At 35.4% G+C, this 11,120-nt stretch overlaps 1 protein-coding gene across 1 annotated transcript; it reads left to right on the top strand.

Annotated features, from left to right (window-relative positions):
* The first annotated feature begins 1,378 nt into the window (after nucleotides 1-1,378).
* Nucleotides 1,379-10,105, top strand: LOC144446315 (uncharacterized). Its single transcript, XM_078136066.1, has 5 exons — nucleotides 1,379-1,516; nucleotides 7,211-7,341; nucleotides 8,201-8,306; nucleotides 9,280-9,371; nucleotides 9,954-10,105. The coding sequence occupies exons 2-5, from the start codon at nucleotides 7,224-7,226 to the stop codon at nucleotides 10,103-10,105; spliced, it is 468 nt and encodes a 155-aa protein (XP_077992192.1). The 5' UTR covers nucleotides 1,379-1,516; nucleotides 7,211-7,223.
* Nucleotides 10,106-11,120: the final 1,015 nt, after the last annotated feature.

The raw sequence follows: 11,120 nt of genomic DNA, 5'->3' as shown, positions 1-11,120 counted from the left end.
ATCAAATAAGTTTATGTTAATATCTGAATTGACTCCTCGTGATGTACAGTAATGACCTTTGGAATATACTGTATCACTAAATACTATTACCTGTAGGACTAGTTGGGCACAAATTTAGTGTAGCATTACACACAATCTATATATGTCTTTATTTACCTCTATTTCCATCACTTCTTGTCATTTATTCTGTCACCTGGAACAAAACAAACAACACAAAGAGATGGAATAGAGGTAAATAAACAAAGACATGTAGCCACTACCACCACTAATCAGATTGCACTGCACGTCTCTGCAGAGTGCTCGGATCCAACAACTAGGGGATCCGGAAACAATTCCAGATAGTTAAAATGTCGGCAGTCGCTTGTGCTAATTATTTTAAAATAATAACTTAGGTATAAGCGAAGTTTTAGACTAAGACGCATGAAGGCAATACAGGGCGGCGATTCTAGTGTGTCTTGCGCTCATGCTAAAGCAATTTGCCTTTGACGATCGATCTAAATTCAATGAAACTTTGTAAATCTTTCCCAATAATTATAACGATTTCTTATATTTAAAAATAACACTATCGACTGACGAGTCTGTAGCTTATAATGTATATACATGGAAGTAATGTATAACCCACTCCATGGTATATATAATCTGATATTATATGTATAAGATCAGACTTACATAGGGGAAACGCTGCTTCCTACGAAACCTGAAAAATAGACTTGTAAATTTAAATTTGCTTTAAAAAGAGGCATTACTGTACACTAGGGTAATGCATTTTGAAAACCAGCAAAGGTAGGAACTCCTCTCAAGCCAGGCCATAGTTGCCGCTGATGCAAACTATTATTTGAGTCTATCTTCATAGCTAGAGATGATTCGATACCACGTTGGCATCAACGCTAAATATTTTTCCTAGTAGCCTGTGTTGTAATGGAGTGCCATAAACAGGCCTGTAATTTTATGACAATTTCAGGTAACTTGAACAATTTATTTATACAATTAAGCCTAATTATTGATGTCCAATCAATGCCAAAATTAATACATGCAAGTGTTAAGACTGCGACCTAGCTGCCATTTGTCAAATTGAACTCCTGAAATGGAATGTTGTATACTTAATAGCCAAATGTACTAGCCAGGCATGTAGTAATTTTGGCATTTATTGCACATCATACCTGCTTCCTAGCTAAAAGGTTTACTATTTATGTCGTTCCTCATAGTTACAACAACAAATTAGCTCAGCCTGAAAGTATCACCTGGCTTGTGTACACAGAACAATGCCACACACTCATGTATAGCATCGTGACCTGTGATCAATACAGGTATATGTACACAATAGGACACGGAAGTAAAATTTTTAAATATCCCTATTTCCTTCAAGATATCGCAGTTGTCGCTTATCGAAGTCAGGTTTACTACTTAACCACCACAGATTACTGGGCCTAATTCTTTTCACTCGGGAATGATATCTGATAGCGAATTTCATCTATCTATCACCACAACAGCAACTAATACGTACTTCACATTACAAGTAAGTCAAACCTTAGTTCATATTAAACTTTTGAGGAAATCAAATCTGTGTTTACTGTAGTAATGTTGGTTCACAGAGAAATAAGCAAACAAATGCTCGTACTTTCTCAGTGTTAGTGCATTGCGGGGAAACTCTAAGTGAAGACAAGATTTCTCAGATAATACAACTGTATCACTATGAGTTATACCATACACAATCAAGCAACAAATTATAGCTGTAGCGGTAAAATGAAACAGAACGTAATTGGCTTACTCAATTTGGTCGACAGCAAACTACGGGTGTACGTATAACGATTTTTAAACTTTAAAGTGAGGAGTTGTATTCCTTTTGGTTGTGATACCCATAGACCCTCCACCATGGAGGAGAGTCTGTGTGATACCGACTGAATAGGAAATAAACTTTATGAACTACAAGGCTTGTTCATTATACTTATAAATGGCGAGTTGTAAACTAGAACTTTAATATTTGCGAGTATTCAAGAGTTGTGACGTTTTAATATATAGGACGAGTATGACTCAATCAGAGTTTAGTATTCAATGTACGTACGTACGTACGTACGAACTAAATCTCTGTACTTTACAATAACATTTGAAGGCCGATCGATTTACAGTCAAATTAGGGTGTGATCAGAATTGACAACGGGGTGGGGGGAGAAATTATATGGAATAAATTTTTCCCCCAAGATTACCCAAAATTTCAGAATTGTCCCTTGTCCAACAATTTAAAGTACCACGATTTCGAGGCCCCCTGAACAAAATATTCAAGTGACAACGTCGTAATTAAAGGAAATTAGCATGCAAATCGATATATTCAAATTGATAAAAGATATACTAATTCTTCATAGTACTACCAGAAAATTATTAAAGTTAAATGAGAATAATATCAATTAAATGAAAAACTAGCAATGACATAGCTTCTTGAAGCACAACCTGTCACTGGAGGTCATTGGGAGGGTATGGAAGGGAATGTTCCCCTCCCTATTTTAGGGGGAGGGAATTTCATTTTTCTGTTCCAAACAAGGTCTTTCTTCAGTGTGTTTCCGAATATTAAATACTTTCAGTACAAATTGTCTATTTTCATACAGTGAGTAATACCGTTACTAATAGAAAACAGAGAATCCCAAACTAGATATCTATGTCTGTAAGCTTATCCACCGTCTTCTACCTTAGTCCTTAGACTCAAACCAAGCAGTACAATACGACGGATTTCTAAGACAAAATTAAAACCTGAAAATTCTCCCATCTCAGTAATGGGATTGTCAACTTTTAATAGTTAATTATACTGCTGAAATTTGGGTGGTGTAATGTGACACGAAATATGTAAGATTTGCAGATTTCAACACAAACAGGTACTAGGTGGGTTTTAAGGAAAAATAAACATCTCTCGAGTTTGAATCGCAAGTATAGACAGAATAAAAGATAAAAAAAAACGAAATGAAACATAGGTCTGCTGCAGGTACCGACAAACCGACAAACCTTTTGAATGATACTATATCTAGACACATCTGAACTTTTTGACAGCAAGATATTACATTAAATTTTGTAGGTGTTGTTCGTGCTTTCCCCCCTCCCCTTTAATTTTGATCGCAGCCTTATTGTTGTTCAGTGAGTTATGTTCAGACTTGCTTACTATTATCTCCATGAAACATACATTTGTGTTAAAGTAGAATGACCGAGGACAAAATAAGTTAAAAACTTTGTATTCTCTTCAACCAGCACAGGTATCTTTCTTCATGTATACGTTTTATAATTGACTTGATATTCCTTTGTATTAACACAATCGGATAAATGAGATTTTTACTCTATATTTTTGTCGTGATATGTGTTCTATGGTCAGTTTAAAAATCAAACCACGTCATGTGGCTACATGTATATGTATGTACCGATGAAACACCGTGATATGCATTGGTCTGCAATAATCGGGTGGGGGTGTAAATCATAATGTAACCTATACTAATGGTCGTAACCATGGGGACATTCGAGGCGGACATAACTAGATGTCACATCATGTTACAGGTGACGCCATAATAAGTGAAACACAATCAACAGTATTGCGAGCAATATTGTGAGGAAAACACCGATCTTAGTGTAAAACCTGTCATGGTAATTCGTATCATATACATGTGTAATATCAATGACACAATTTTGTTTGAACTCCATTTTAATAATCCTACCGAGCTCCTGAATCAAAACTTGAATGAGGCGAATTTACGTTTACTTCACAATCACAAGTCTGACTGTAAATTGTCTAATCTCAGACCTTTTAACTTATGTAATTATATGGAACCTTAAACATTTTGACTCAAGTTGATATATCTTGATTGTTTACCTCATTGGTATATGTTGATTATGTTGATTTACTAGTATATACAGCCGACCAGGACATTTCTGCAGTGTAGAATGATTGTGCTTTGTAATGTTATGTTCACTATGTACAGTTTCTGCCGGCAATGTTACCGATATTGTAATGTGTAATTTTAACTTGAGACTGGTCCTTTTTCACATAGATTTACTATGTATTTTATCTGTTTTATTTTGAAGTAAATACAGTACATAATAGTATAAACACGTGTTAGTAATAACATTTATTTGCGTGTGTATGTTGTGTGTGTATGTGTGTGCACTGTTTGTGTATATTTGATTAGCCAACGATTGAAACGACGTCATGTCGACCTTTGGGAAACAATAATTGCCGACGACTTTTTTTCGCGGTTTACCCTCCTCCGTGAAATTCGCAAAATTTTATCTTTAGGGACCGGACAGAATTTACGGCAGGGGGGGGGGGGCTGGGGAGAAATTGGGGGGGCCATGAAAAAAATGGGAGGCTTGAAGGGGGGGCCATGAAAATTCTCATGGTTTGAAAGGGGGGGCCGCGAAATATTTTGTCATTGAAAAAAAATAATATGTTAGAAAATTTAGCATTGCACGAGATAGCACTTGATATCGCCTTTAATATTGAATGTCTACACTTTCATTTATGTATTAAAATGAAAGTGTGTACGTTTGTATGTACCTATTTAGTGAAGCATAAAAACACTACTCAAGATTAATTTGATACACCCTGAATTACTCTTATATACTCCAAGTTGTTCACACACACACACACACACACACACACACACACATACGTATGTATACATACATAAATACATACATTTTAGCACTGTGGAAACAGGTTCAGTGTGTAATTACCATCAAGGATACACATGTATATATTAATATATATATATATATATATATATATATATATATATATATATATATATATATATATATATATATATATATATATATATATATATATATATATATATATATATATATATATATATACATGGTAATATACTAGCATAGGACCTGTAATTTATGTGATTAAAAAGTGACCTTTTGGTGAAAAATGTAAATACAAAAACGTCTGGCCAGATTAATTTAGATAGGTGTTTTATTTCTTTCCTTGACACTATTCTTGAGTTTCACTCTCAGACTCACTAGAGTCTGAAGATGTGAGGCAAGACTTGTCTTTCTTTCTAATAGTATCTAAAACTAGTGAAATTAAACTATTTCCCTCCTCAGCATCATCAAATGCATCTATCTGTACTAAATATTGTAAAGCATTTAGATGTCTGCGTGGTGTTAAGTGTTTTTTCATCAGTGACTTTGCACTAACTTTGGAAAATCAAGCCGTACCAGGACTATAATTGGCTTGACTTAGTTGTGCATGGAAAGTTAAGCTCTCTTCAGGTTACTGAATTAGACAAGTACTTGAAATATCAGCAACTAAACATACATGGTAGGAAGGATGACAAGTTGAAAGCTGTTACATGTGATGTGTTAAGAAGAACTTCAAGAGAGCAACAGAAGTCAGTGATTGAAAAGAACACAGGTGATGAAAGTGAAGAGGAACTGTGTGACAGTGAAGAAGGAGATATTGTTTTAGAAGAAATTCGTAGTGATAGTGACACCGATACATCAAGTACTAGTGACAGTGACAATGAGAGTGACAGCGAATCAAATGAAATGAGTCTAGCCATCAAAAAGACCAGGATGGCTCCCTTATTGTTCAAACTAGATCAGGTAGACTGGCTGGATCATGGAAACTTGCCTTTATATAAATTCAAGATTATGAATAAAGGGATTGTATTGCAAAGGCTATTCATCATTGACACTGCACTTCAAGCTTAATGTGAATGGTTTAGAAAACTGTGAGTAATACTCATCTGATCACTGTACAGTGTATTGAATACAATTCTGAATTTGCTGTCCCCATCATGAAGTCACAAATGCCTGACACTATAGGTTTAAATATGTATGGTTTTGGAACTGAAAGCATATTGATTACATCTAAGTATTCCACAACATTCTGAATTTCTTTGCACTTTCATGAAGTCACAAATGTCTTACATTTACATGTGTATTGGTAATGCATTTGGTGTAGGAAAGTGAAAGCTATATTTGTCAGACCTCAGTGTGCATAAAATCCTTAGTTTGCTAGCACTTCATGACATCACAAATGTCTGACATTAGATAGTTATTGTGTTATGAGTATAAATAGATATTTGAATACACTATGTAGGTGATGTGATGTCCTTAGATACTCCCCACAAATGTCCCCACTACAGTTTTTCACAAATCACGCATGTGAATGTGTGTTTACTCTGTGTCTGTGTTTCTGTGTTTCTGTGTTTCTGTGTATGTATCAGTGAATGACAGTTAAAACCACCACATCAAATGCCTTGGTATTAAGTGATGACTACTTATGGTGTCTAGTTGGGAAATAAACAAGATTATACCACATGTGTATGATTACATGTATGGTCAAAATGTTTTATTTTGTTTTGTTTTCTAAAAAACTTCCTCTACAACTACTAAGTTGTTTGGGCTGAAATAGTAACATAATAGTAGTACCAAAAGAAATATTAGTTGTGCTACAGTAACAAAACAAATTGTACTCTTTTTAGTTATTGTAGGGGGCAGGATATTGTGCACTTTTTTTTTGGGGGGGGGCATGAAATTTTTATACTTTTGAAAGGGGGGGCTGCGAAATTTTGGTCACAGTGGATGGGGGGGGGCCAGGAAAAAAACCAAGTCAGAGATAATTTCTCCCCAGGCCCCCCCCTGCCGTAAATTCTGTCCGGTCCCTTAGCGAAAATATTACGGTTTACAGCGCTTCGAGCTCTTCGGAGATGAGGCGCATTACAAATCATCTTATTATCTTATCTTATGTTGATTGTTTTACCTGGTTGGTATATCTTCGTTGCTTTACCTTATTGGTATATCTTGATTGTTTTACCTCATTGGTATATCATGATTGTTTTACCTCATTGGTATATCTTGATTGTTTTACCTCACTGGTATATGTTGATTGTTTTACCTCATTGGTATATCTTGATTGTTTTACCTCACTGGTATATGTTGATTGTTTTACCTTATTGGTATATCTTGATTGTTTTACCTCACTGGTATATGTTGATTGTTTTACCTCATTGGTATATCTTGATTGTTTTACCTCATTGTTACACCTGTATGCATTATTTTAGATGTGACGTTCGTCAGCAAAAACATCACTAAATCAGCTGATGTCTATCTACTGTAAGAAGAATACATCATTTTTCATTCAATGCGAATCGTACACTGACATTCAGAACACGACCATAATTTTGTTTCTGTTTTATTTTCCCTCTAGACATTTCAACAGTAATAAGGACAACATGACTTCATCAATGTGTTACCTATCAGGGAATGGACTTAATTTTAAGCAGATATCACAATGCGTGTGCGACGGCCCACCTCCTACATTTGATCTTGATGAACCTCCAGCCATTATTGGTAAGCAAAGGTTTACTGCGAACAAAGAAGGAATTAATCTCTGTTCGTAGTCTTGTAGCAGTTCAAAGTTCTATAATAATTTTGAAGATCATGATGTGGAAGTTTAATATGACCAATTTTACCTTCAACAACTGTCTGTTTTACATAAGTCTTGGCATAGAAACACAATAGACACATTATTACATGAAAGTTTTGACATACTACCTGACTGCTACTGGTTCTTTTCTCGTTGTGAAAAAATTAAAATAAAATAATAAAATATAATACATTTTTTAAAACTCTGTTTCCTATAGTACCGTATAGTGACATAGTTCAAATGTTTGGGTGTATGCATATTCTGGTATTTATTGAATTATTTGTAAGCCTGTTACACAAATAATAAAGAGTTACCAATATGACGTATTGTAGTGGTGATTTCCTTGTTCATACTACTACATTTATACACTTCATTATGAAATTGTCATACATTTATCATGCCAATGTGGATTGCCAGCCTAATGGTGCTGCTTATCAGCCAATATGTTACCACAAAACATCACAAATAGAACTACAGGTACATTTTGAGAGCAAAATCAAAGTACCCATTGAAAGTAAAAAATGGAATATTCATCAAATGTTCCCCTTTTCTATGTACACTAGATGTATATTCGATATTCTAGATTGAGAATAAAACATGGTTTGCTTGTTGCTAACAGCTGAGTGTTAACATAATGGCATCTACATTGTTGCTATGGTCACATGTTGAAGTCTTTACACAAGCCGCTTATTGTCGTGACTTACATCTAATATAATTGGTAAAAGATCACAATTACGCTACCACGTTTCTAAGTCGCTTTTGTCAATGTGTTTCATATTTCAGGTAATGGAATCAGTGTGATAATAATCATCGTGGTTGTTTTAGTGATTATAGTAATTGTCATCTGTATTATTATTATTGTTGTGTATGTAATATGGCGCACAAATCGGTAGGTCGTCATTTTTATTTCCTTGACTTTAATTTAAGAGCATGTCAAAAGTCTTCGTGGCGTCGCGTTGTGTTGACCTGTTGACCGAACGCAATACAACTTGCATGATTTACCCCATAACGATATCTTTTTCTATTTGTTTAAACAAAAATCAGTAACTATTGGCTTATACATGAATTATGGCTACCATGTGTTAGCACAAATCACTACAAAATTACGTCATTTTTACCATGCCCCCCCCCCCGTGGTTCCAGTGTAAAAGTGCTACTGCGTAATACCTGAAACATTGTACTGACTCACGAAATAGTTGGCAACTGCCAACTGTCAAGAACTTTGTTTTAATTATCTGATAGTCACGTGTCTTGATGTGAGATACTGTTGATGGAAAACTAGGCTGCTGACACTCCGTTTATATAACGTAGCACAGAGTAGCATACTTTCGTAGCCAATGTTTACAATATGTTATCAGAGACAGAATACTATGATGTCATTGTATTAGAATAGGAGATGACATCATTACCAAAGACTAGGAATTGAATGATGTAAAGTTTAGTTTAGTTTAAATAAGATTTGATATAGTACCTGAATAAACGTCAGACTTTATCAATGAAAACATAGACTCTCCACCAACGTTGGTGGAGGGTCTATGATGAAACCAAGCAATAGTTGTGTGAACTTTTTCTTTGTGTGAAGTGAGTCCGTTTCCTCTAAGAATGTGCAAGAGATACTTGTACTCGGCGGTTCTTCTCAAGCCTGAGTACCACTATTTATGTTTCTACTTCTTACATCAGTCTTATTTTACCATTCTTCATGACAGTAGTATATGTGTTTTTCCATTTTTAGCTAATTTGATATGCATACTTTATATATTATATGTTGTTTTTTATGATACGTAATGTAACATTTTTTATATGAGCATGCCAATATCCCCATATTATCTTATATAACTATTATATCCTGTCTTTCGACAAAGGTGCCCGTTTCTTTGTCTGAAAAGATTTCCAGCCAGTAAATGTAAAGTGAACCAAGTCGCACAAACCACAGAAGATGTTCCATATGAAAATGGTAAGAAACAACAATTTACCTAATGACCAGCATCGTCATGGCGATCGTCCCAAGACCAATACAATATTATATTGTCGTGGCGATCTTCCTAAGATCGACATATTCATGGCAATCTCCCTTAGTCCAACACCGTAATGGTGATCTTCCCAAGACCAATATAGCCATGACGATCTTTCCAAGACCAATATCGTCATACCGATCTTTCTAAGACTGATATCGTCATACCGATCTTCCCAAGACCAATATCACCATGGCGATCTTCCCAAGACCAATATCGTCATACCGTTCTTCCCAAGACCAATATCGTCATACCGATCTTCCCAAGACCAATATCGTCATACCGTTCTTCCCAAGACCAATCCCATGGCGACCTTTCTAAGTTCAGACAATTTACTACTGTATAGATCACCGATTGAATATCTCCATTTGGCAGACGATGCAAGATCAACCATAATTCGAAGTGCCTAAAAAAAAAGAAACATTCAAAATGTACGGTGTAATTAAATGATGTTGAAGAAACGCATATTTGTCAGACTAGAAACAACGTTAATCCTAATATAACATTCTTTCTTTATCCGATAGAAAAACAAAATGACAAGAATGATCAAATATCGCAAGACTCTGGAGTCGAAGATATCAGCCAGCCGTCGGAACAAAACACTCCCGCACCTGAATTATCGAAATGGATGACATCTGGAGTACATATAGAAAGTAACCGTCTACCCCCTATATAGTACCTGTCACCCTTGAATAGTACACTACATGGGGCCTTCATCCAACAAGATGAAGGAAACGTGATTAATTTTTTTACCGTCCTCGATTGATGTGCCAAATTTTTTTTTAATCAGGTGTCTTTATTCGGAAGTTATTGAAAGTCAGACTGTATTCGTCGACCTTGCTTTATGCTTGAATGCGTCACTGCGAACTTCACTTGTGCAACTTTGTTGAAACCAGGTATCAAATTGATATACACAAAACTCTTCCGTCCCTCTATCCTTACACATAGTTTCTAAGTTGTTTCATACAGGCTACAGGTCATTTTCTTTTTGTGAATATATTTTCATAGACTCTAAAAGGGTCGCCGATTGAGTTTAGGTATTTCTGGCAGACCAAAACAGATATGTATGTGTGTAAATATATTTAAATTAAGGTTTCGATAGCCCATGTAATCTCGTCAATTTAGAGCACAGACATGAATATCTATATTCTTGTCTGTGTTTAGAGGTAGTAATACTCAAATGAAAGAATGCGGGACATTCTAAATCCATTGTGTATTACTACGCAACATAATTTTTTTTTATTTAATAGACGAAATGCTCGTAAAAGTGCAAGTCGTCTCGGATTATAACCATATTGCCTGTATACAGAAGTTTTTGAGTTTTTGATGAAATTGTCCTGTATTGTACTGTACTGTACTGTACTGTACTGTACTGTACTGTACTGTACTGTACTGTACTGTACTACACTGCGCTGAACTGAACTGGACTGGACTGTATTGTACTGTACTACACTGCACTGCATTGTACTACACTGCACTGCACTGCACTGTACTGTGCTGTGCTGTGCTGTACTGTACTGTACTGTACTGTACTGTACTGTACTGTACTGTACTGTACTGTACTGTACTGTACTGTACTGCAATGAACTGCAATGAACTGGACTGGACTGTTTTACTATTATGTTTGAAATAAAACATATATACGAAGCTCATATATATGCCAAATACTCGTTTGTTTTTCACTTAATACG

Source organism: Glandiceps talaboti, chromosome 2 (genome assembly GCF_964340395.1).
Source record: "Glandiceps talaboti chromosome 2, keGlaTala1.1, whole genome shotgun sequence".
NCBI lineage: Eukaryota > Metazoa > Hemichordata > Enteropneusta > Spengelidae > Glandiceps > Glandiceps talaboti.
Note: the sequence above shows the minus strand (reverse complement) of the source record. Positions and strands in the feature narration are given on the sequence as shown.

What these genes read in the sequence shown, in the direction of transcription:
- LOC144446315 (XM_078136066.1), top strand. Translation starts at nt 7,224, where the DNA reads ATGACTTCATCAATGTGTTACCTATCAGGGAATGGACTTAATTTTAAG. An exon ending in TGAACCTCCAGCCATTATTG is followed by an intron (nt 7,342 to 8,200) that starts GTAAGCAAAGGT and finishes TTCATATTTCAG; the next exon opens with GTAATGGAATCAGTGTGATA. An exon ending in GTAATATGGCGCACAAATCG is followed by an intron (nt 8,307 to 9,279) that starts GTAGGTCGTCAT and finishes CTTTCGACAAAG; the next exon opens with GTGCCCGTTTCTTTGTCTGA.